The following is a 27,696-nucleotide window of genomic DNA, read 5'->3' as shown; positions in this document are numbered from 1 at the left end:
CCTGGCCTGGTGGCCAGGTTGGTTGGTGCATCATCTCCTGCACCAAGAGGTTGCAGGCTCAATCTTTGGTCAGGGCACATACCTAGGTTGCAGGGACAACCCCCAGTTGGATCGTGTACCTATCAATGTTTCTATCTCTCACACTCTCTCTTTCTCTCTCTCCCTCTGACCTCTACCAGCCCCCTTAAAACCAATAAGCAAATCCTCTAGTTAGGATTTTTTTTAAAACTTACAAAGTCATACCATGAAAGAAACGTAATCATAGTATATTGTGTGGCTCAGATGTGCACAATTTTTCTTTAATAGGCTTTATTTATTTAGAGAAGTTCTAAATTCACAGAAAAATTGAATGGAAAGTAGAGTTTCACTATGTTCCTATTCCCCACGCATACACAATCACCCCAACTATGACCACCTATACCAGACTGGTACCTGGTACCCTTGTTAAAATTGATGAACATACATTAACACATTACCATCCCCCAGAGTCCACAGTTTACATTAGAACTTCAAATGAATAATTACCATGTATCTACTATTATAGTTATCATACATATAACTAAATAACTACTTTAGGGCAGTTTCACTGCTGTGTCCAGGCTACTCACTCCTCTCTCCTAGTTACTGTCTGGTAACTGCTGCTCTTTCCCGTGTATCATAGTTTTGCCTTTTTCAGAATATCACATATTTAGAATCATGTAACCTTCATATCGACTTCTGTCACTTAGTAACATGCACTTAAGATCTCTGCATGTCTTTTCTGGCTTTATAGCTCATTTCATTTTAGCTCTGAATAATATTCCATTGTCCATGCACCACAGTTTATCCAGTCATCTACTGAAGGACATGTTGTTTGCTTTTGAGTTTTGTCAATTTTGAATGAAGCTGCTATAAACATTCTTGTGCAGATTTTTGTGTGGACATAAAATTTCAGCTCATTTGGGTAAGTATCAAGGAACATAGTTGCCAGTTCATATGGTACGAATGTGATTAGTTTCATAAGAAATTGCCGAAGTGTCTTCCAAAGTGACCATACGATTTTGTGTTCCACCAGCAATGAATGAGAGTACTGTTGTTCCATGTCCTTGTCTGCATTCAGAGTTGTCAGTGTTCTGGATATTTGCTGTTCTAATTGGTGTATAGTGGCACACTTTTAAAATATAATCTTAATTATGTAAAGCATCTCCTAATAACTTATCCCAAAATTATGAAAAATCATATTTGGAAGATGTGGTTAGGGAAGGAAGGTGGAATCCTGGTTTAACAGTGCTAAATCCTTTTTTTTCTGAAGTAGTCAGAGGTATTATCTAAAATTGTTAAGTGCAGAAAGGTCAGTATAAGGCTACTTTTTATAAATATAGAAGTAACTACAGAAGATTTAGAAGATACAGTTGAAAGGCTTGAAAGCAGTGCCTCTGCATTGAGGAAGTAGGTGACGATTGAAGTAAGAGAGCAGCAGTTAGAAGATGATAGGATGGTGTTTTTGTCTCATAATTTTATAGTACTCTTTGACTTTTTGACCAATATACATATATTTATTTTATAATTAATTTTAAGTGAATGGATAATCTAAAAGATTCCCAAAACAAGCATTGATGTAATTTCTTTAAGGTTTTCAGAATGCTTGAAAAGTAGGCTTATGTGTGGCACCTCAGATTACCTGAAATATTCTGAATAGACTTGGGGAAGCACACGGCAGGCAGTTCAGGGTGTTGTGGAATATGGCCTCATATTACTCAGTTAGCTGCAAGTACTGAAACTTGTACAGGTACTCACCCTATCTCTATGCTTCACTGTCCTCATCAGTAAGGTGAGGATAATAACTGTTTCTTGGTCAGATAAATACTATTATATTCCCAGTGAACATATGTGTGTAAACCAAGTCATCTTTGTTTAAATTAAATTAAATTGATTGAGTGCATTATTTAAATCGAATTGATATTATAGAGCCTAAAGGTATGGATTACTATTTACACAGTTAGTTGCTGTGATCTAACTTTGTATTAACTTTGTGGTTTTGTTATGTGTTCTGAACATGTCTGACCTTTGTTTCCTCAAAAATTGCTATAAAGTTCTTGTGAAGATCCAATTAAATACAAAAATATATGTAAAAAGACAAACTATAATGTAATGTGTAGATGCTAAACATTTATCTGCCTCCTGTACATTGGGCACTGGGAGGCACACAGCCTCTCCTTCAAGGAGCTCAGGGCCTCACTGAACTTACGTGTGACTCATAACCCCTGGGACAGACGTGCCTGAGGCCTTAACAAGCACTAAGAGGAAAGTCTAGAGCCCTGACACGTCACCTGAGAGAGCCACTTGGTGGGGCACTTGGAGTTTGCACACCTGTTAAGAAAAACTTCAGCACTAACAAAGGGTTGCCATTTGAATTTGCCAGATTAGAGCATTAAAAGAGAAAAACAGATTAAAAACTACAATTTTGATTGTTTCATTGAGCATTTAAACTCACACCCTCACAAACACACACAGGCAAGGTTGGTCTTAATTTCAGAACAAAGACTGACATTTTCACCACAGACCAGTAAAAATGACTTCATGGGTCAGAATCTGTCTATATATCAGCGTTTGGTCTATATCAATGTAGAGAAATAAACAATATAGAGAAATAAGCAATATTCTGAAGGAAAACAAATAATTTCCCAAGTTATGAAAGTGGACAATGGGAAAAGAAAACATTTCAGGTAGAATAAAGAGCATACATGTTTAAAGATGTGACATCACCAATGGGTCCGATGTGTCAAAATGACGAGGTTCAGTATAGTACATGGCGGGGTGGGCGGCATGATGCAACGTCATGTCGCATTACTGGGCTGGGTACTTTGGGTGACAAGGATGTAGAGCCAAGTTCCTGTCCGTAGAGTTCACTGTGTAATTATAGACACTAGAAAAGTTAACACCACAAGAGTTCATTCTGAAGACAATTAGATAAAAGAGGGCAAAGGAGAACATAGTGTGGGGCACACTGAGTGTCCCTGGTCAAGGAGATTGGCAGCAGAAGTGATAATGGTGATAATGACATTGATGACTGATTGCAGTGGCTGCTGTAAACACAATGTATATGGACTTAATTAAATGCACATAACCACCCTATGAGGCAGTTGTTGCTATTAGCCGTATTTTACAAATAGGGAAACTGTGACACAGAGAAATCAGATGTCACACAGCTGTTATGCAGTAGAGGCAGGATTTGAACACTGGCAGCAGGACTCAAGTTCATGCTCCGACTTACTACAGTGCACTGCTGCTCCTGAGAGGATGGAATAGAGGGAATTTATAATGGAAAGATATAAGAGTTGTCATGGAATAAGAATGTCAGGATTTGGTGACTAGCTATATTTAGGGTGCCTGTGTTACAATGAATTAGCCTCTCTTTCTTTCTTACTGAAGGAAGAGCCCTTTTCTTCTGCAGAGACAGATTAGTTAGCCATAGTATTGAGACTTTTGTAATAGGAAAACTTTTACCTGTTTTTTACATTCCATTCTGGGATGCAGTTAATAAATACTGTATTAAATGCCTGCTTGAGCTCAATATTGTATTGTCTGTGGCTTATTTAAGTTTCTACCATTTTACTTTAGAACCTCTTAAACTCACCAAACTAGACAGTGTTGCCTAATCCTTTGCTGTTCTCTGTTTAAACAGTGAATATATTAGAAGGTAAATTACTAGAACCTTAAAACAGCAATTAACTAGTTTCTCACTTTCCCAGAAGAATGACTTATGCTGGGCAAGTAGTAAAACAGGCTGATTTAATTTAGTTTGTTACTTTAATGCTTCCTGAGGGTACAGGGACAGGTATTTTTAGGTTTTTGCATGACTGAATTACTAACTTGTATCTGTCTGTATTTTTAAAAAAAAATACAATATATGTGTAGATAGGTAAGAGAAAGAGGAGCAAAAGAGAAGACAGGAAAGAGCAAGTGATTATCCATTAAGCATCAGTGTAAACTATGTATGCCAGTGATGATTTTATGGGTTTCCTGACTCCCCGGGAAAGTATTCAGTATTCTCCCCATTCAGTAGTCTTTCTAAATTATGAGTACTGGGAAGTTCGTGTTCTGTGTTTAGAGATACAGAGAGAGAATAATTAAGGGTGTGATTTTAGACTGAGAGACCCTTGAGGGGATAGATTGAGTCTCCACATTTTAATCTCTCCCATATGACCTGGCACTGGTAACCTGTCATAAATGTTTGATGAATTAATGAAGTAAGGATTGGCTAATTGTTCATTCAGTTATTCACTCATTTACTGTCTATATTCAATAAAGCTTTATTGAGTGTCAAGCAGCATGAAGAAAATTATCCCTTCAAAGGTCATAGAAAAAAAACTGGAATTACTGATGTCTCACCTTAACAGACTCATTGAGCAGGGAAGGGCCTTCAAGGTCATCTAATCCAATGTCTTAACTATGTTTATGAGGAAAACCAGGCCCAATGTTATATTGCGCTGAGGTCACAGAGGTGGAATTCAAGGCCAAGCCTCTGATTAACCATTTTTCCCCAATAGTACACAGGTTGAACTTTCTCAACAATTGGAAAGCTTTACTGTTTTTAATAATTAACTTCATTGGGTGTTTTCCTGCCTCTCTCTTTATCTTCAGGTCAGTTGAGTGTACACCAGACCCAATCTCATCAGTTTAAAGCTGCATTCTCACTCCTTTCTGCAGGGCAGTTGGATTTAAAATGTCCTTGCCTAGCACACAATGCAGGGCAAGAAAGGGGATAATGTCCCAGCATTGCACAGGTGCCAGCAACCAATAATCCCACAAATATGGGTCATGAATACCTATCTGTATATCAGTACTCACAATTATTCAATTAAAATATCAGTTTTATAATTAAATATTATGAAATATTTACCATATTTTTCAGACTATAAGACATACTTTCCCCAAAAAATTTGGGGGAAAAGAGGGGTGTGTCTTATAGTCCAAATGTAGCTTACCTGGCTTGCTGTAGGTGGGGGAGGGGTGCCATGGTGGAGCAGGATCACAGGTTATTAAATATTTTTTACCACATTTTTTGCTTCAAACTTTTTTTTTGTTTTTTTTTTCTCTAAAACCTAGGTGCATCTTATGGTTTTAAAAACACGGTATATTAATTCTTCATATCTGAAAAATTCTGAGGATAACATTTTCATTTACAACAGCATCCAAAATAATTAAATATCTAGGAATAAATTTAATCAAGGAGGTGAAAGACTTTCACTGAAAACTATAAAACATTGCTACAAGAAATTAAAGATAACTCAAATGAATGGGAAGACACCCTGTGTTCATGGATTGATTGCAAGACCTAATTTTATTGAGATGTCAGTATTACCCAAAGAGATCTAAAGATTAAATACACTCTATCTCAAAATTTCAATGGCCTTTTTTGCAAAAATGGAAAAACTGATCCTCAAATTTATATGGAATTTCAAAGAGGTTCAAATAGACAAAAATAATCTTGAAGGAGAATAACAAAGTTGGATCATTCACACTTTCAGATTTCAAAACTTACCTCAGAGTTACAGTAATCAAAACAGTTTGATCAGGCTAGAGCAAAACAGTCAGGCTAGACATATAGACCAATGGAATAGAACTGAGATCAGAAATGAACCTATACATCTGATTTTTGACAGGGATATCAAGAACATTCAATGGGGAAAGAACTTCTGTGACAGTTGGACATCCACATGCAAAAGAATGAGATTGGAACCCTACCTCACAGTATATAAAAAATTAACTCAAAATGGATCAGTGACCTAAATACAGGGGTGGGCAAAACTACATTTATAATTACTATACAAATAATACAGTAATTAATCAATAATAATGTAAGAATAAACTCTGTGTTTCATGTGCTCACGAATGTACAGTACTTTTACCCAACCTTGTATAAGAGGTAATAGGAAAAAAATAAATCTAAATCTTCATGACCTTCAATTTGGCCAAGGATTCCTAAATGTGCTGCTAAAAGTGCCACAACAAGAAGCTTTTAAATAGATAAATTGGACACCAAAACTTAAAATGTTTGTGCATCAAAGGAGGCTATCAAATTGAAAAATCTATAAAATGAGAGAAAATATTTGCAAGATAGGGTATATATTCTGGTTCTACTTATAGAGAATATATATTCTGATATAATCTAGTATCTAGAGTATATGAAGGGCTCTTACAACTCAAGAAAAAAGACAAACAACCCCATTAAAATTGGCCAAAGAACTTGAATAAACATTTCTCCAAAGAAGATATAAAAATGACTGACAAACACATGAAAAATGCTTAACATTATTAGTCATATGCAAATTAAAACTGCAATCAGATACCATTTCATACTCACTAGGATGGCTATAATGATTTTTAGTGGAAAATAAGTGTTGGCAAGGGTGTGGAGAAACTGGAACCCTCACACATTGCTAATGGGAGCACAAAATGGTCATCTGCTGTGGAAAACAGTTCAGCAGTTCCTAAAAATATAAACATAGAATCCCTGTGTGACCCTGCAGTTTCATTCCTGTCTGTATACCCGAAAGAATGGAAAACAGATGCAGGTACGTGTATGTTCATAGCAGTATTATTTCCAATAGCCAAAATGTAAAAATAAGCCAAATATTCATCAAGAGATTGGATAAACAAAATGTGGTATGTACAATACTATACACACAGTTACAAAAGGTTACATATTGTATGATCCTACTAATATGAAATATCCAGAATAGATAAATCTGTAGAGGCAGAATGCAGAGTTGAGGGTGTCAGGGTCTGTGGGGCTGCAGGGAATGGGAGAACCTGACTAGTGGGTGTGGGACTTTACTTTGAAGTGATTGGAATGTCTGGGAGCTGCGTAGAAGGGGGCATTGCAGAGCATTGTGAGTTTGCTGAATGCCACTGAGTCATTCACTTTAAAATGCTTAATTTTGTGTTACTGTGAATTCCTCTTCAACAAGTTAGTTTTTTAAAAAACAACTCTATAGATATGATTCAGTCAGGATAGCTAAGTTTTGGGGGTAATCCAGGATTATTTACCCCTTTTAATATCAATACCTTTTACTATAGAAAGCACATACTAAGATGTGGTAGTTTCATGAACATTGTAATGAGATATTTGACATAAGTAAAAGATGAATATATTTTACTAACAATAAACACTTAATGTAGCACTCGCTATGTACCAGGCACTATTCTTAGCCCCTTATATGGGTTAACTAATTTAATCATCACAGTAGCCCTACAGGGTAAGTATTTTTATATGCATGTTTTATAGATAAGGAGAGTAGGGCACACAGGATAAATTACTACACCAAGTCAGACAGCTGGTAAGTGGTGGAGCCTGAATGTGAACCTAGGACACTTGCTCTAGAGACTGTACTTTTAACCTCTATGGTACACTGCATAATAATGTTTTTGTTCATTACACAGTAAACTTCCTAAAGGTTGGGATTTGAATCCATGTCAGGCCCAGAGAAAATCTGATAGTTATAGAACAAATGAATTAATTAACAAACAAAAAAACAAACCCTAGATTTTATATCAGTATTTTTGTAGACTGTATCCCCCTAAAATCCATATGTTGACACCTAATGCCCAAAGTGATGGTATTTGGAGGCAGGGCCTTTGCTTGGTGATTAGATCATGAGGGTGGAGCCTTCAAAAATAGGATTAGTACCTTTATAAAAAGGACCCCAGATACCCTGGCTGGGTGACTCAGTTGGAGCCTTGTCCTGGGCACCAAAGGGATACAGGTTCAGTTCCAAGTCAAGACACATACAGGAGACAACCGATTTGTGTTTCCCTCTGACATCAGTGTCTCTCCCTCTGTCACCTACTTTTCTCTCTAAAGACATATCCTTGGGTGAGGATTTTTTTTTTTTTAAAGAAGCCTAGAGAGCTCCCTCACCCCTTCTGCCATGTAAGGGTATAGCAAGAAAATGACCATCTCTGACCCAGGAATGGAGCCCTCACTGGCCACCAATCTGCTGGTGCCTTGGTCTTAGACTTCTCAGCCTCCAGAACTGTGAGAATAAACTTCTACTGTTTATAAGCCACTCAGCCCACAATACTCTTTTATAACAGTCCAAATAAACTAAGACAAATGTTTTAACAGTTAGAGAGTTTTGTGTTTTCTGCTTATCTCTCACTGGTGTTTTAGAGAGGTGAGATTTTATGTAAATAAGGAACTATGCTGGGCACTGCAGGCTATTCCCATATAAGTAAGATGAATATAATTCAGTCTGGGGCCAGTGAACTATTATAAAATTAGTCCTTATTTAAACTGTATGAACTAGGAGAAGCCATGAACAAAACAGTATAAATATCCCTCTTTTACAAGGCACCCATCCTTCCAAAAAATGGGAGTGATGATTTTTATTGGATAAAGTGCTATATATATATAAAACATGTCTTAAATTTTAAAGCTAGTTAAGATCCTCATCAAAGTTATTAAACACCTACAGAATGGCTCATTTTATGGTGACTTTATGGTGAACAGAGTTACAGTGTCACTCAAACATTCTAATAATAATAGACTAACTCGTACTGGGAGCAAAGACATCAGAAAACCCTGCCGCCTTGTTGTGTTTGGCTGCTATATGAGCAAATCTGTCAGCTTTCCTCTTCATGTACCATTTTGCCATTCTGAGCTGACCATTACAACCAACATTATGTTCTTTCAAATTTGTTAACAAAATCAGTTTAAATTCAACTATGTCATTTTCAGATGTTAATCAAGCAGCCTGCATGTTTCCATACACAATCTATTGCAGAAGACAGAACTTGTCTGACAGAACAATGCAGACAAGCTCTGGTCCCTTAATATCTGATTGCCAGCTTGATTTGTTATTTGCCATCTGGGGAGAAAGATGTGCTATCCTAATAAAATGTGTATGGAATACTACTTCTCAGGATGTAGCCGTGCAAAGAACAACCAAAGAAAAGTGGAAGATTTGGCAGCTATGTTTAATCTAGGTCAGCTGTTATTAAGGGGCTTTTGTCCATGACCACTTATTGAGCATCCACTTTGACTAAATATACCATTGGGATTATCCCACCATTCTCTTCCAAGCTAGCAATGCTTTGGCAAAACAGACTTTCTTTCAGTTCCTAGAATGCACTGGAGTCCTTTTTGCCTTCAGAGTCTTCAAATGCTCTGCTCCCTTCATCTGAATGATCACTTCTTCCCCATTTCACCAGGCCACTTTCTGCTCCTCTTCTGTGACTTGGGTTCAGTGAGTTTTTATCAGAGACTTTCAGTGATACCCTGTGCTGGTAGACCTCATAACACCTTGAACTTTTCCTTCAGAGCACTTAACAGAATTATAATTAAATAGTTACACATGTATAATTTGTTTCATATTCTCTGCTAGATGTAAGCTTCAAGAAGACTAGGACAGAGTTACTCTAAATCACCACCATATTCCCACCAACTAGATAAGTGCTTGACACATAATAAAGGCTTAATAATTATTTGCTGAATGATAAAAATGAGTAAATGAATGAATGAAGACAGACCATGCCCTCTCTTTATTCACAGTATAGCACTGATTGTTTTTTATTGTTGGATCTATGCTGTTTTCATAATTCTTATTCTTAAATTAAACTGGAAGTGCTAAAAACCAACAAAATAAAATGACTTACGACTTGGACGTGGTAGGGGTGGTTAGTGGTGAGGTGGGTGGTAGGGAGATGAGTTAACATCCATTTAGGTTTATCAACATCCAACTACCAGGTCATAAAGCTCCTTCATAGTTTTGTCTCACAGAAATGAGACTAATTTTTCATGTATTCCTCCACAGAATCTCAGAGAAAGTTTGAGAATCAATAGTTGCTAAATTAAAGGGTCTTAATGATTAGTATTTATTTTAAAATAATAAACTAATAGTTTTTTTAAATTTCTCCTTTTATTGAAGATTTTGTAATTCCCTGAGTTTTCCTCAAATAATAATCCAATAAGTAGTGAAATAGTTCTGGGTACAAGGGGAGAGTAGGTGTACAGAAAGGGCAGGTGACACAGGGAATCGGAGCTTTTTCATGTGAAATCCGATTTGCATGGCAGTCACCTTCCTGTGAGATTCAGATTTTCCTGTGCTTACAGTTTACACTCACAAAGGGTGTTTTTTGAGGGATGATTGGTTAAATTTTTCTTACTACTCACATTCACATTTACACAAACAAATTTTCCATTATATTTTAAAATTTTTATAAAGAAGAAAATAAAGCCTATGCTTGAGCTAACCATCAAAAGTTATTTTACATTTTGGTATATTTCTTAGCCTTTTTGCCATTCAAACACTTTATTTATTAATTTCCTACAGTGAGATGAGAGTTATATATATATATATATAATTTTATTTAACTTTTTATCTTGAGTCATTCCCATATCATTCAGCCATCTTCATAAATATAATTTATTGTGACTGTTTACTGGAAATTCAAGTTATTTTTCAGAAATTTTAAACACCTATTTTCATAGACCTTTGAGGGGCTTTTTTTGTGTGTTTTTTTCCTTAGGGTAGATTCATAAACTGAACTTACTGAGTAAAATTGTGTGGACCTTTTTAAGGCTTTTGATACATGTAGTAAAATTGCCTTTTGAAATGCTAATACCAATTTAATTCCTACTTGCTACATATGACAAGGCTTAATATCTTTGCCATAAAAGAGGTTGTACAAATAAATGAGAAAAAAATGTTCTAATAGTTAAGTAGATTAAGAACATGAGCGGAAATTTTGCTAAAAGTGAAATTTAAATATCCACATAAATATATATGAATATTACCAAATCTCATAGAAATACAAATCATAATAATAAATATACTATTTTAATTATAGTAACAGCTTTTCCTTTGAAAGTGTTCAAAGATAAGATGTTAACATTAGGGGATTCTGGATAAAGGGCATATAGGAACTCTATACTATTTTTATAACTTTTCTATGGATTTAAAATTCTTTCAAAATAAAAAGTGAAAACTTCAATCTATTTATGATATGACTATAGTGCTTATTTAATAATGTCATTGTAATTGTTGATCTTGTTTAATGAGTCAATAAACTCCCAGAAATCTTCATTGGTACATACCTAACTAGCTCTTCTCTCAAGATAAAATCTAGTAATTGAAAAACAAATATAAAATATTTCCAGTGAATGTTCTTACTTATTGCACAAGTCTCTGAACCTGCTCTATATGTTATATACTCTATTTCGTTCAATCCTTTCTATAGTCCTAAAATATAAGCAGTAAAGTTATCAGGCTCATTTTACAGATGAGTAAACCAAGAATATAAAGTTGAGTAACTCATCCAAAGTTATATTCTAAAATGATTTACTTTAATTGGTTTCATTTATAAGATGTGTCCATTTGGCAGAAATGGCTTACATTTTGGGACTGAATGTCTTTATTTCCAGCTGGATATGGTGTTTCCTTTCCAACAGTTGAACCGACGGACATTATTCCACGAAGCTGCCAACTAACAACAGATGTTCCACAAGTTACACAGCTGCTAAACATGACCAAACTCCGCCAAACTGTAATAAAATTTGGAGGTCATCCTCTAAGTTCAGCAGAATCAGGTATGCACTTAAACATCTAAGTTATAAGCATGTTTCTTTGTAAGAGCAAAATAAAGGGGAAAAACAGCATGCAATTAATCTTTATAACTTGAAGTTAAATATTATGACTCATGTCAGTGATAAATCATTATTTTGAATTTCTCTTTAGCAGCTAAAATATTTTCTGAATTTGTTTACATGACAAATCAAAACATCCTCAATTATTCCTCTCTTTTTCCTATATGCATCCAAGCCTTGCCAATTATACCTCTCAAACAGCACTCAAATCTGTCTCCTCTATTCGCTACATCCATTGTTCTGATCCCCACTGTCACTCACCTTAGCCTGTCAGCTAATCTGCACATTGCTATCAGAATTATCTTTCTGATAATAGAAATAGAAATGTGGCCCTGGCTGGTGTGGCTCAGTGGGTTGAGTGCTGACCTGAGAACCAAAAGGTCGTTGATTCCATTCCCAGTCAGGGCACATGCCTAGGTTGCAGGCCAGGTCCCCAGTAGGAGGTGCTCAAGAGGCAACCACACGCTGATGTTTCTCTCCCTCTCTTTCTCCCTCCCTTCCTCTCTCTAACAATAAATAAATAAAATCTTTTTAAAATGAAATAGAAATATGATTCTGTCAGTCTTTAATTAAAGACTTCTAATGTGTTTCCCACTATCTTAGAAGAAAGCATGAAAAAACCCTTGAGAATGCACACAAAGCCAGCTTCCCCTATCCCAAATCTACTCCGCAGTTTTATCTCCAACACCTTTCTCTCATTCCCTACATGTCATTACTCTGTGGGCTTTCACATGTTCATATTTTGGAATTGCTGTATCATTGGCCTAAAATGTCTTCCTTGCCTTTCTGCTTGAAAAAGATCCCATTTATCTCTGTAGACCCAACTCAAATGCCACCTCTTCTATGCAGCCTTTCCTAATTCTAACAAGCATTGTTCTTCTCTTTCTATGACTTTTCCCCTTTTTTGCTATACTTTTTAATATGTCTGCATTCCCCAATAAAGTGTGACTTCCTCATTCTTCTATTTCCCTAGCTTCTATCATGGTGCTTGTCATATATTGAGCTGGGGACTGGAGACTAAATTACTACAGAGGACAGTCTGATAACATAAATGATATGGCCTGGATACCTGAATTTTGACACAGAGAAACATTTTCTACTTCACAGTGAGCCTTATTGAGAGTGGAGGAGGTATTAGGGAAGAAGATTGGGATAGTGCATGAAAGACTTCATTCTCTGCTATTAATACAGTAACATTAACTACTATGCAAATGATACAATAGATGGCAATTAACACTCAGCCCCTGTGAAGGAACTCTAGGAAGTGGTGAGGACTGCAGCAGACTAGAAGTTCATTCTCAGTCTAGAAGGGGTAACTGCAGTTCAGTTCTAGCCAAGTGTTGCCTTGCAGAAATGCAGACCCAGTCTCATCAGATCTTCCTTTTTCTTATTTGAGGCTGGGTATCCCAATGTTTATGATAAATATCCCAATTTTGATGTATTATCTAAAGTCTAAAATTTTTTTTGAAATACTCTGCAAGCCCAACAAAACCTGCCAGTGCATGCCAGTTTTCTGCCACCGGAGTAGTCACCCATCACTGCTGACCAAATGAACGGGTAGTGCTTTACAAACCAAGAGCCTAATATTATTTAGATGAGTTATTCTCAACCTTCTATATTTGAGAATCACCTGGGACACCTTAAAAATAACTGATTTAAAAAAAATTTTCCCAATGTCTGTGCTTCATTCCCAGAGATTCTGATTTAATTGGCCTGGGATGGATTTTTTTTAAACTCCCCCAGCAGTTCTAATGTGCAGCCAGGGTTGAGGACCACCAGATCACTTCTCCCAACAAAGCTCATGTGGTTCAGGTGACTCTTATAAACACTGAAGTGATTCAGAGGAAGGTTAAATGGCCATAATAGGGCACTTATGGAAGTAGATCTTGAAAGTATTCAATAAATTATTGTATATATATAATAAGTAAATAGAAGATGTATGGATGTGTAAGATGGTACAGAAGACTGAGCAAAGATAAGGAGACAGCAAACTGCCTGGATGAGTTGGTTGAGGGGTTGCTAAGAGGAACAGTCTGAGGAGGCAGAATGGCTGGTTGTGTTGGAACTACAAGAAGAGTATACTTCGTGTTTCTAAAGTAGAGGAATGACAGCTTCCTTTTCAGGAAGTTGAAATTGACATCAGGATTCAATATGAACTTGTACGTCAAATGAGAGCAGAGATTAAGGGTTATAACTAAGGTGTCTTTGCATAAAGGTCAGCATTAAATGACAAGTGATTGTGAAAGTCGAACGTGAAGACCCTGAAAGGAACTGCAGAAAAACACTGGTGATTCTTAGACAACAGACGGGGTGGGGAGAGTAGTTAAAGTTTGAGAGAGGCCAGAGTAGAAACAGGAAAAGGATAATCAGGATGAAACGAATGACTTGCAAAAATCGACTGTTTTACTCTCTCTTATCCTTTGTTCATTTAGTCAGTGAATTTCGTATATATCAATCTTCATCAGCAGTACATGCCCTAAGTCATATATTTCTAAAGAATTGGAATTGATTTTACAACTTTTTCAGTATAAACCCTGGTAGAGGATTTTGTGTAAATAGGCACTACATTTTTTAATCTTTTGTTGTGAAATTTCTAAAATTACACAACAGTAAAGAGAATATATAATGAACCCCCATGTACCATCCACAATTACCAACTTTGGGCAGGATTTTTTGACAACAATGAGGGCATAAGTAATCAGAATTTGTATATTTTGATTGTAAATGCTATTTGTCTTCTCTGTATCTTAATATTTTTTAATCCTCACCCAAGGGCATTTTTTTTCATTGCTCTTAGTGAGAGAGGAAGGGAGAGGGAAAGAGTGAGAAAAACATTGATTGGTTGCCTCCATAAGTGCCCCTACCAGGAACTGGGGATTGAATCTGCAACCTAGATTTGTGCCCTGACTGGGGATAGATCCCGCAAGCAATCTTTCAGTCTATGGGATGATGCTCCAACCAACTGAGCAATGCCGGCCAGGGCTGTATGTCGAAGTTTTAAGAATTAATTATGTCTTTCAAAGAAAATGTAAGTCTATAATCAGATATTTTAAGTGTCTTCTTTTATTTGAAGTTCAAGAACACATGATGCCTGAGTTTAAAGAGGAATTTGAATAAATATTAATTACAACATTAATCCAATATTATAATTAAACAGAAACTTTTTCATAGGCCATATTTGATCCCAACTTGTAGAAAAGGATACTAGTTCATATTTTGCAAATTTTATAAATGGGCTCTCAATACATAATAATATTTAACTTGAGTTATATATACAGAAGATTAATAATCATCTAATAGCATGTTTCTTCTGCCCTGTGAATCCCAATTATATTTATATTCATTTATAACCATAGAGTTATGATTGTTTCTCTTAAGTAAATCTCATTGCACATGTGTGACAGCTAAGATTACGTGAACATATGTTGAACTTTGTGGTTCTCTTCCTATAAATAATTTTCTTTTCTTTTTTTTTAAATATAATTTTTATTTAATTCTTGTTCACGTACAGGTTTCTGTCTTATATTCCCAGCCCTGCCCGCCCCCGCCCCATGCTCCCCGCCTCCCTCCCCTTTCCATCCCCCACCCTTAGTTATTGTCCATGTGTCCTTTATACTTGTTCATGTGAGTCCATTCCCTTTTCCCCTATAATCCTATAAATAATTTTCAACTGCTAATTTTGACATATGCAGGCTTTGAAATTTACTATCAGTGAATATAATAATAATTATAATTTTCTGTGTAAGATATTTTATCTGAAAGGGGTAGCTAATGAATAGAGCCCAAGGACAGACTTTTTTAATCATAGAAAAGCCAGGAGGTATTTCTTAATTTGAATTATGTGTTTTTGTGTCTTTCTAAAAAAAATGGATTTCCCATGGTGAGATTTGAATTGCATGAGAAATGACTGTGCGTTTTTGTAATTGACTGTGCAGTACCCATGTAAATTGTATTTTATTATAAATGCTCATATTGAGAGATCCCAATGAAGCTGCCACAGGAAGAATTAGGTGTTTCCTAGGGATGCTTTCTAGCATGTTTACCCAAACAACAAAGGAAACTTGAAACTTCTGTGTTAGGGTGCATTTTGTTGAAGATCATAGAACTTGATCAAAAAGATTGGACAAAATCAATAAAATAATTGTGTTCCCATAAAGCCAATGTTACCAAACATTGTACTGTTCCCTCGGTCAATTCCATTCCTGGTGCACATTAGCTATTGAATGTTAGTCTGCAGATGACTGTGAGATCTGATTATCTTATTTTCATTAATGGGACCCTAGTTTAATTAAACCAGAGAATCAGGTCTGATTATTGAAGTTGATTATTCAGCTACTAATGACAAGATGTAATGGTCCACTAGGCGCAAATCAAAACCAGTAATTTACTTAAAAATTAGGAGGCAATTCTTTTAAGCATCCTTCTTTCCACAGCAGCAGTCTCATTGTATTTTTACTCCTTTTAAATAAGAAGAGACTGACATCCTGATCTCCTAGCACAATTGCAAATGGGTGAATTAATGCATCTAGCAAAACCATGCAATAATCATCTAAGTAGTTGGCATTGGTGAAATCCTTATTAAAATTTCTTCTTGGGTTCCATATTGTGAAAGCAAAATTCAAGTCAAGCAACAAAATGTACTGTAAAGTAGAACCTAAAAGAAAAAGGAGTGAGATTTTGACTTCAGGGAAAAACAAGACAATCTTTTAATTTCTTCTTTTCTAAGATTGGACTTTGATAAACCTTGTCTTAGAATTGTTGGTTAAAGAGATGCCGCAATTTCTAGTTGCAATGTCTGATAATAATTCAGAATAAATTCAGCCACCTCTTATATTTGAGATACACATCTTTCCCTGTCTTTAGCAAAAAATGAGACATAATTGATCATATTCCTTCATTTAAGTTTTTTTAATATGAAAGGAGTTTAGCCTGGGTATTGATCCAGTGTCATTATAACACAGATGTCACAATTCATTTACACAGTGAACTTTAAGTTTTCTTTGGTATTTCTGCCAAATGTTGAAAAAATCTTTGATATATAAAACATAATATTAAATATGAAAAACACAATCAGTTGATAATTGTGCTAGTTTTGCAGGATTGACTCATTTCAACATTTATATTTCTCCTTTAGAGGTCTGTTACAGCATCACTGATAGTAAGAAAAACCTAGAGATGAACCATGTGTGCACAATAGGGAACTGATTAAATATTCACACATTAAGATATCATGTATGCAGGTATATAGATGACCTGGTCTTCTTGTGATGGTGTGGAAAGGTCTCTAAACCATGTCAGTCAGGAAAAAATGGGAACTGAGGACGCTGTTTCTGTATGACCCCACTGGCACTTGCTTAGGGAAGCTGCTGTATGCATACATTTTTAAAGGAAATTACCTTCAGAGACTAGTAGAGGCAAGGAAGGAAGATGAAACTTATATTTCTCATATAAGTAATTTTCTCACATCTTTACTAGAGAATTTTAGTTTTCTAAATATATTTATGATTTATTATATCAACAGATATATTATGTTACAACAATTATGAGACATTTCTAGTTTCTTCTGTATACCTTACTTTTAAAGTCAAAAGAATTGCTATACAATTAAAATATATATTTTTATTTAATATCAATATTTGCATTTAAAACATATAATTGGAAGGAAATCCAGAATTATTGGCAAAATAAAATATTTATATAGTTAAATATTAAACTTGTTTGTGATAATAATAGGGAAATATACTATACAATAATATATATTATATCAGTATGAATTATACTGACATACATTTTCACTAATAGTGAACATGGGACTATAATCATCAATGACTCCAGTAACTCCCAAGACACTTTGTAGTATCACTGTATTTTTATTTTCATCACATTATTTGCCATTACCTGATGTTTTCTTATTTATTTGTTTGCATATTGATGTCTCCCATTCTGGAATTTACACTTAAGAACAGCAGGGTCCTATTTATTGTTGTATCCCTAGCATCTAGCTCAGTGCTTTACATCTGTCAGGAGTTCGGGAAATATTTGTTGATTAAATGATCGAATGACTGAATAAAATGCTAGCCAAATAATTAAGCAACAGTCATCATCATCTTCATCATCATAGCTAACACTTTTTGAGTTCCTACTATGCTCCAAGCACTAAACCCTTTACGTAGCGTAATAAAGTTCTACATATATCGTGTGTGTGTGTGTGTGTGTGTGTGTGTGTGTGTGTGTGTGTGTGTGTGAATGAGTGAGGGACAGGCAGACTTATATTAGGAATTGACTCACAGAATTATGGGAACTGAGAAGTCCCAGGATCTGCAGAGACCCAGAAGAGTCAGTTGTATAGTTTCTGTCAAAGTCTAAAGGTCTTAGAACCAGGAGACCTGAGAGTGAAAGCACCAGTCTGAGGACAGGAGAAGACTCAAGGAGTCAGGCAGAAAGATCACATTTTCCTTTCCTCCACCTTTTTGTTCTATGCAGGCCCTGGATGGACTGGATGATGCCCATCCACAGTGGAGAGGGCAGTCTGCTTTATGGAGTCCACTGATTCAAATGCTTTTTTCATCCAAAAACACTCTCACAGTCACATTCATGTTTGATCTGGGTTCCCTACAGCCCAGTCAACTTGACCTATAAAATTAACCATCTCATATAGCGTATCCCATTTAAGCCTCTGATAGACCTTTTAATGTAGCAGTCATCATAATCACCATTTTGTAGAAAAGGAAACTGAGGCTCATGGAGGAAGAGAGTTGTAGAGCTGGGATGACCAGGCAGTCTCCTTTCAGAGATGCGTTATTAATTACTGGCCCCCATTATGATGCAATTCTTGCTACTACTTTTCAGGGTTATCTTCTGGGGAGCCTTCCTGTGTTTTCAAAACTTCAGTTTCTAAGCCCCAGTGATGAAAGTTATCTACCAAAGCCTATATTATAGCTTTTTAATAAGTTTAGACTTTGTGAAAAATAATAATATATTTACTTTATTACATTTTTACCATTTAATCCCTTATATCTACCCCTACCCCCAGAAATCACCAATGCTTTATATCTTGTTGACATATCTGAACTTAAAACACAGATGGTGTTCTTACATTGTCTAAGGTTCTACTCAAGTTCAGAGAAGAAAGAGGTATTCTAACTTTTATTGCCTTTTAAGAAATGTCTTAAACTTTTTATTATTGAAATAATGCTAAGTACTGGTTTAAATATTTGCAAAACTTAAAAAAAATGATTTTACTCATCTAGGATCTTTCCTGCATTAATTGTTTACCTACACGGTTGTCTTTTTTTAATACATTTTATTGATTATGCTATTACAGTTGTCCCATTCCCCCCACCTTTATTCCCCTCTGCCCTGAACACCCCCTCTCACCTACATTCCCCTGCTTTAGTTCATGTCCATGGGTCATACATATACGTTCTTTGGTTTCTGCATTTCCTCTACTATTCTAAACCTCCCCCTGCCTATTTTCTACCTACCATTTATACATCTTACTCCCTGTACCTTTTACCCCATTCTCCCCCTCTCCCCCACTGCTAACCCTCCATGTGATCTTCATTTCTGTGTTTCTGTTCCTGTTCTAGTTGTTTGCTTAGTTTGTTTTTGGTTTTTTTAGGTTAAGTTGTTGATAGTTGTGAATCTGTTGTCATTTTACTGCTCATAGTTTTTGATCTTCTATTTCTTTGGTAAGTCCTTTTATCATTTCATATAATAATGACTTGGTGATGGTAAACTCCTTTAACTTGACCTTATCTGGGAAGCACTTTATCTACCCTTCCATTCTAAATGAAAGCTTTGCTGGATAAAGTAATCTTGGATGTAGGTCCTTGCCTTTCATAACTTGGAATACTTCTTTCCAGCCCCTTCTTGCCTGTAAGGTCTCTTTTGAGAAATCAGCTGACAGTCTCATGGGAACTCCTTTGTAGGTGACTGTCCCCTTACCTTTTGCTGCTTCTAGGATTCTCTCCATTTTAATCTTCGGTAATGTAATTATGATGTGCCTTGGTGTGTTCCTTCTGGGGTCCAACTTCTTTGGGACTATCTGAGCTTCCTGAACTTCCTGAAAGTCTGTTTCCTTTGCAAGGTTAGGGAAGTTCTTCCTCATTATATTTTCAAATAAGTTTTTAATTTCTTGCTATTTCTCTTCTCCTGGTACCCCTCTGATTTTGATGTTGGAATGTTTAAAGATGTCCCAGAGGTTCCAAAGCCTTTCCTCATTTATTTGAATTATTCTTTTTTCATTCTGTTCTGGTTGAATGTTTATTTTTTCTTTCTGCTCCAAACCATTGATTTGAGTCCCAGTTTCCTTCTCATCACTTTTAACTCCCTGTACATTTTCCTTTATCATACTTTCCATAGCCTTCACTTTTTCCTCCATTTTGCACCCATAATCAACCATTTCTGTGAGCACCCTGATTACCAGGATGAACTGTGCATCTGATAGGTAGGCTGTCTCTTCATCACTTAGTCGTATTTTTTCTGGAGCTTTGATCTGTTCTTTCATTTGGGCCAATTTTTTTTTGTCTCAGCATGCCTGTTACATAGTAAGGGGCAGAGCCTTAGGTGTTCACCAGGGTGGGCAACCCATGTTGCTGCCTTGTGATTGCTGTTTGTGGGAGAGGGGTCTGAGAGGGAACAGTGCTGCTTGTTCTCCTGTCTGGCAGTGTTCAGTCACTTCCCCCACTACCCACAAGCAAATTGGGCCCTTCTGGTGCTGATTCCCAGGTGGGTACGTTCTAGGACCCTGTGGGTCTCTCCATTGAACACTCCTGTGAGGCTGGGAATTTCTCCCACTGCCGCCTCAACCTCCACGGGTTTTCTCGGTCAGGGATTTTGAAGCTTCATTTTCCCACACTGGAACCCTGTGTTGTGTGGTTTGCCTCACTCTCCAGTTGTTCCTCCAAGTTTAAACCCCATCAGTCTTCATCATATACATTAATTATCACATTTATGAAGTTCTAATATTAATCTATACAATCATTAATAAAGCACTTTTCAGATAGCTAAATAAAAGTTTTTCACCAAAATGCCCAGAAAAGAAATAGTGGTTATAGGAGAAATCCCTTGTGTTGCCTTCCTGGGACACCAATGTGTAGGGACACCAGCATCATGTGTAGGGAAAAGAAGACACAAAAAGGCCTTGGGACAGGGGTTCTGAGACCTAGCTCTGTGTGGACAGTGTATAGACATTGGGAGTCCCAGTTCATCAGCTGTAGAGTTGAGACGATATCCCACAAAGGGACTGGAAGTTGCACAGAGATCGTGTGTGCATTATCGCATCCATCATCCTTTAAATCTCAAGTTGACTGTCATCTCCCTGACCCCAAAGACAACATACCAGCACTCTGTTACACACACTTAAAACCCTTTAAACGTTTCCTTCATAGTTCTTATGACAGTTGTAATCATGCAGTTATTTATTAATTGCTTGCTTTAATATCTGTCTCCCCCATGAGACTGGGAGCTCCTTGGAAAAGGTGATGTGTCTACCTTATTCCCTGTCTTACTCAGTGCCTAGGGCAGTGGCTGCTCAGACTGGGTGCCCAGTCACTACTGAAAGAACAAATGATTATGGGCAAACTTTGCCAATTATTAAATGCTATTCAAGAGGGAAGATAATTAACTTCCGGCCAAGATGGATGCATAGGTAGACACACTGTGCCTCTTTGCACAAACAAAAGGACAACAATTTAAAAACAAAAACAACCAGAACTGACTGAAAACTGAACTGTGTGGAAGTCCAACAACCAAGGAGTTAAAGAAGAAACATTCATCCAGACCAGTAGGAAGGGCGGAGATGGACAGCCAGATGAAAATGGGCAAGGCAGTGGCTCGTGGACCCAGCGAGGTGGTGGATTTTGGAGTGGGCGGTCCCACAGATAAACTGGGAGAAACAACTGGGGAGCAGGACAGACTGCGCAACCCAGGGCCCCAGTATGAGGAAATAAAGCCTCAAACAACTGATTGAAAACACCTGTGGGGGTTGAGGCAGCAGGAGAAACTCCTAGCCTCACTGGAGAGTTTGTTGAAGAGACCCACAGGGTCCTAGAATGTACATAAACCCACCCACTCGAGAATCAGCACCAGAGGGCCCAATTTGATTGTGGGAAGTGGAGGAAGTGACTGAAATACAGCAGAGAGCTGAGCAAGCACCATTGTTGCTGAGACTCAGACCCCAGCCTCACATACAGTGTCACAACACAGTAACATGGGTTACCCCACCTGGGAGAATACCTAAGGCTCTGCCCCTCACTATATAACAGGTGCATCAAGATAAAAAAAAATGGGCCCTGGCTGGCGTAGCTCAGTGGATTGAGCACAGGCCTGCGAACCAGAGGATCACGGTTCGATTCCCAGTCAGGGCACATGCCTGGGTTGCAGGCCAGTTCCCTGCAGGCCAACTCCCAGCAGGGGATGCACAAAAGGCAACCATAGATTGATGTTTCTCTCCCTCTCTCCTTCCCCTCTAAAGATAAATAAAATCTTTTTAAAAAGATTAAAAAAAATGGCCCAAATGAAAGAACAGATCAAAGCTCCAGAAAAAAAACAACTAAGCAATGAGGAGATAGCCAACCTATCAGATGCACAGTTCAAAGCACTGGTAATCTGGATGCTCACAGAATTAGTTGAATTTGGTCACAAATTAGATGAACAAATGAGGGCTATGCTAAGTGAAATAAAGGAAAATGTACAAGGCACCAATAGTGATGGGAAGGAAACTGGGACTCAAATCAACATGTGGACCAGAAGAAAGAAAGGAAGATCCAACCAGAAAAGAATGAAGAAACAGAATTCAAAAAAAAGAGGAGAGGCGTAGGAACCTTCAGGACATCTATAAACGTTCCATCACCTGAATTTTAGGGGTACCAGAAGGAGAATAGGAAGAGCAACAAGTGGAAAATTTATTTGACCAAATAATCTGGCAAAGGAAATAGACCTCCAGAAAGTCCAGAAAGCTCAGAATCCCAAAGAAGTTGGACCTAAGGAGGAACAAACCAAGGCACATCATAATGACATTACCCAAGATTAAAATGAAGGAGAGAATCCTAGAAGCAGCAAAAGAAAAGGAGACAGTTACCTACAAAGGAGTTCCCATGAGACTGTCAGCTGATTTCTCAAAAGAGACCTTACAGGCAAGAAGGGGCTGGAAAGAAGTATTTCAGGTCATGAAAGGCAAGAACCTGCATCCAAGATTACTTTATCCAGCAAAGCTTTCATTTAGAATGGAAGGGCAGATAAAGTGCTTCTCAGATAAGGTCAAGTTAAAGGCGTTCATCATCACCAAGCCCTTATTGTATGAAATGTTAGAGGGATTTATCTAAGAAAAAGAAGATAAAAAATATGAACAGTAAAAATGACAGCAAACTCACAATTATTAACAATCACACCTAAAACAAAAACAGAAGCAAACTAAACAAACAACTAGAACAGGAACAGAACCACAGAAATGGAGATCACATGGAGGGTTATCAACAGGTGATTGGGAGGGGAAAAGCGGGGGAAAAGGTACAGAGAATAAGTAGCATAGATGGTAGGTAGAAAATAGACAGGGGGAGGGTAAGAATAGTATAGGAAATGTAGAAGCCAAAGAACTTTTATGAATGACCCATGGACATGAACTAAAGGGGGGGGATGTGGGTGGGAGGGGCTGTGCTGGGCAGAGGAGAGTGAAGGGGGGAAATGGGACAATTGTAATAGCATAATCAATAAAATGTATTTTTAAAAAGAGGGAAGATATTAATAACATATTTACTAAGCATTAACTGCCTGCTAAGGATAGTTTTTAGCATATATATGCATGTTTCATATAATCTAACAGAAACACATGGCTTTGGTACTATTATTATCCCAATCTTATTACTGAAGAAAGTGAGGTTTAGAAAGGTTAAGTACCTTGTCTAAAACAATATTGCTCTACTAAATAAGCCTTTCTTTTATAATTTTCAGATTCTTTATAACATTGCACATATAGTAAAATAAAAATTATTCTAATTCAAAGTCTGGATTCTGGTAGAAATTTAATTCTGATTTGATTATTAGATAATAGATGTAAGTCTTGAGCATGACCCTGCAATGATTACAGTTGAAAAGTCAGCACATGTTTTTGGTTAAGCTTCGAAAACCCTGCAAAATGAAATGGCTGTGATAATTACAACGTTGTGTCTTGAGACAAAAAGGAATGTTTATTTTTCTAAAAGACGATTAGAGAGTAGACTCTCAAGTTTTATAATTTATAGGCATGTACCCCTCAGTAAAATAGAAAAATAATTAATGGTAACATCTCTGACCTACACCAAGTTCATTTTGCACAAACTGAAGAAAATGAAATGCCTAGAGCATGACTTTAATCTAATCTTGATTTTAACCTTATGTTATGCATATTAATGTCAGCTCTTAAAAGAGCTCCTTTTATAATTCAAAAGGCATGTATTTCTACTTGTGTTTTAAGATTTCCCTCATAGAAACTTTGTCTCTTCTACTTTTTATTTTAGAAACCAAAGGTCTAAATTGCTTTTCCTTGTAGCTTTCAATTAGGACCTTATCATAATAGACACACAGTATAATACATGTTTATAAAAATAATTATGACAATATGATTATAAACAGAATTATTAAAGTGAAACAGGCTTTAAGAATGTGTGTGTTAATTGCCCTAAGTTTAAAAAGCTCTGTTCATTAAAGAGATACTAAGTAGTGGAGCCTTGGTGTACTTTGTGGGGAAAAAGTATACTAAAATTTGTAAAGTTAAAAAATAAATTTAAATCTAAAGTCATAATGGTATATTACTCTTTGAAGAAATCCTATAGCACATAGTCTTATAAAAAATACAGAAAGCATACTTTTCTAGGATTAGGGAATTATATCAAATCAGGTTTTGGTATGTCTCTTATTTTCACTGGGTAACCACGGCTAAACAAAAAATTCTAAGGAATTCAAGGTACTTAGGCAATTTCATGTTTTAAATAACTATGAACCAGTTGATGTGGGGTTTTTGTTGGAATTAATAGCTGGAATTGATTTTGTTTATTTTATTGCTATAATTTCATAAACATTATTATACAAGGTCCAGCAGTAGTAACACCTGCTTAAGTGTTGTTGGTAGGGTAATAATATCGGTGTAATAATTTAGTTTTCATTTGAACATTTCACCTAAAATGTCATATGGTGTGCTTGAGTGTGATATTGTTATGTTACAGAATTACATGCTTGTAATTTTGTAACAAAAATTTTTGTAATAAAAAGGGGGCACTCTTTGTGCTGGACTTGTATGTTAGTTTCAGGTTGCCACACAATGATTTAATATCTGTATATATTGTAAAATGATCACCACATTAAGCCTCATTAACATCGTTACAGAGAAGTTTTTTCTTGTGACAAGGACTTTTAAGATCTACTGTCTTAGCAACTTTCAAATGTGCAACACAGCGTTAGCTGTAGTCGCCATGCTGCACATTGCATCCCATGACTAACTTATTCTACACTTGAGTAAAATACCTTTGAGTAAAGTGCACTTGAGTTTGTACCTTTTTCAGTAGGATTTTTTTCAATACTCCCTCCTCCCCCAAATCCTCCTTTTATCTTGGATACTGCTTACAATTTGGGTGAGATTTTTGTCTACCAGGTGCTATGCTGGGTCATCAGGCAGGGGTACGTACAGCACCCCAAACTGGTCTCTCTACTCAAAGGAACTTAAACTAACTGGGAGAACCTGCATATAGATAAAGAAGAAGAAAAAACATCAAGAAAATTGCCGCTGTAAGATGTTCGAACAGAGAGCCATAACCGTAGCCTCATGGTTCCCATCACTGGAAGTGAAAAAAAAGCTCTTAATCTAGTACTGAAAATTCCCATCTAGACCTAGGCCGTATCCCATACAGCCCTTCAGTACCCTCAGTGGCTACTCCTTTCTGGGAAATCCACATTTGAGAACAAAATCAATAGTCCAGGATCTATTTTACTGGTCACAAAAGGTACAAATGATCAGTATGTGATAGTTTTTCAGTTGACCTGGAATTTGTGTGTCATTTCTTCATACTATTAATCCTGAAAGACTAACAGTGTTTTGTTGACTCCAAATGGATATTTACAAATGACTGAAAAAATTCAGATTCATACATAGCCAAGTCTATTTGTTAAACACTACAAAATTTCACCTGTAACCTGAATAGGCACCACAGCACGGCCACTTTTGAGAATCACACCATTCACGTAAATATCACTGCCCTGGTCATCGTTGACCCTTCTCTCTCATCCCCCACATCCTGGCAGTGTTTCAGTTCTGTTCAGTCTTCCTCCTCAATTTACACATAAAACCCCCTATTGGATTTTTCTTAAAATGAAATTTTAATCATAGTTAGAAGTATTTAGCAATTTAATCCAACTTCTCTTTTGATCCGTTACATGTAATGATCCATTCATTTTGCTCAGCAAAGATTCTTTATGTAGTCTGTGTCAGGCACAGAGCGAGGCACCAGAAACTAGGGGTGACAAAGCGGGCCACTGAGTTTATATCTACTGAAGCACATGTTATCAGAGGAACCCATAAACACATATGAAAGTACAAGTCTGGCAAGGTCTGTGAGGGAAAGTTTATGGAAGCACCTACACTAGGGGGAATTTACCCCAATCAGAATGGTCCGGAAGACTGTTTAAGAAGTGATACATGAGCTGAAATATACAGCCTAGGGAAAAAAGAGAGTCTTCTAGCCATGGGGGTCAGCATGTGCAAATGCCCTGGGAGGCAAGAAGAACTGAGGGGGCCAGTCTGCTGAGAGGGCAGAAAAGGAGGGGTGTAAGGTGTGAACTGAAGACAGACAGAACACACAGGTTTTGGCAGGTAATTTTAAGGGCTTTTTTTTTATCCTAAGAGGATCAAGAAAACCACTGAAAAGTTTTAAGTGGGGAAAGTAAATGACCCAATCAGATTTATGTTTGAATGAGACCACTCTGGCTGTATTTTGGAAAAGGCAGGGGACAGGGAGCCAGAGCAGATGTAGTAGGTCCCTTGAGAGGCTTTGAAATCATCCAGAAGAGGGATGATGGTCACTTGCCATTCATTGCTGGTGGGGGAGATGGAGAGAAGCAGCCATGTATTGGACATGAAGAGAATGGAGGGAGATGTCAAGAACGACACCTAGATTCTGGCTTTTCAAACTGGATGGATCTTGGTGCCATTCATTAGACCAGGTTTTCAGTTTGAGGTGTCTTTAAGGCATCAAAGAAGCCCTGTTCAAGGCAGCCAGGGGATACAAAGAGTGGAGCTCAGAAGACAGCACCAGGCCAGAGACAAAAAACAGGGAGTCATCTGAAATCTGAATCTGCCTTGCAACACCCAGAATAGCTTTCCACACTCTGGTTGAACACCTTCGAAATGACAGAAAATCCACTGCCCAAATCCTTCTCATTAGTTCTGATTCTGCCGTTTGGGCAAATGAAATGTCTTCTACTTAATAGGGCTTTGGGAATTTGAAGAAAACCGGAATAGCGTATCTTCTCACCACTTAGCATCCACAAGAGATCTTCTCTCCAGCAAAAAATCCAAGCAGTTCAGCGATCTAGCCCCGCCCATCTCTTCAACTTCATCAGAAACAGGCCCTAAAAACACCCATTCACTCACACATATTCCAGTCAGATATAAGTATTTGGAGCTTCCGAAGTATAATACGTGTTCACATACTTTTATGTGTTTCCTCGTGCTATTGTGTGGAAAAGTGGTTTTTAATACCACCACATGTAAAATTGCAGCTCTACAGCACAGGCTAATTAGACCAGCGAGCTAACAATAAGAATGTTTTCAAGGGAATAGCTCAGACAGAAAGTGGTCAGTAGCTCTTAAGTTTCCAGGACTGTGGAAGAAATGTGGACTCACTCAGAGCCCACATCATAATACTCAGGTTGGTCACAGCAGGTTTTCTAGGTTGTGAGCAGTGTTTCGAGTTAAGGGACAAAGCTCTCACCTACTTTATCAGAATGAGGAGGCTAACTACAGTCACGGAGAACCCCACAGTTCTGGTCTAATCAGGAGTTCCTGAGGCAGCCTTCCACAGGGTAATTCGGAATGA

At 37.1% G+C, this 27,696-nt stretch overlaps 1 protein-coding gene across 4 annotated transcripts in view; it reads left to right on the top strand.

The window, feature by feature from the left end:
• The window catches only part of CFAP20DC (CFAP20 domain containing), a 255,270-nt gene that overhangs the window by 135,702 nt on the left and 91,872 nt on the right, over positions 1–27,696 (top strand). For 3 of the 4 annotated variants that reach the window (XM_037040810.1, XM_037040811.1, XM_037040808.1), the window contains exon 7: positions 11,408–11,572. In XM_037040810.1, coding sequence (XP_036896705.1) covers positions 11,408–11,572 — 165 coding nt within the window. The remainder of the gene's footprint in view (positions 1–11,407; positions 11,573–27,696) is intronic. The other variant, XM_037040809.1, reaches the window with a different exon arrangement.

This window comes from Sturnira hondurensis, unplaced genomic scaffold, assembly GCF_014824575.4.
Source record: "Sturnira hondurensis isolate 20B ecotype Veracruz unplaced genomic scaffold, ASM1482457v3 Scaffold0002840, whole genome shotgun sequence".
Classification (NCBI taxonomy): Eukaryota; Metazoa; Chordata; class Mammalia; order Chiroptera; family Phyllostomidae; genus Sturnira; species Sturnira hondurensis.
The sequence above is the reverse complement of the archived record's forward strand: the minus strand, read 5'-3'. Positions and strand labels throughout refer to the sequence as shown.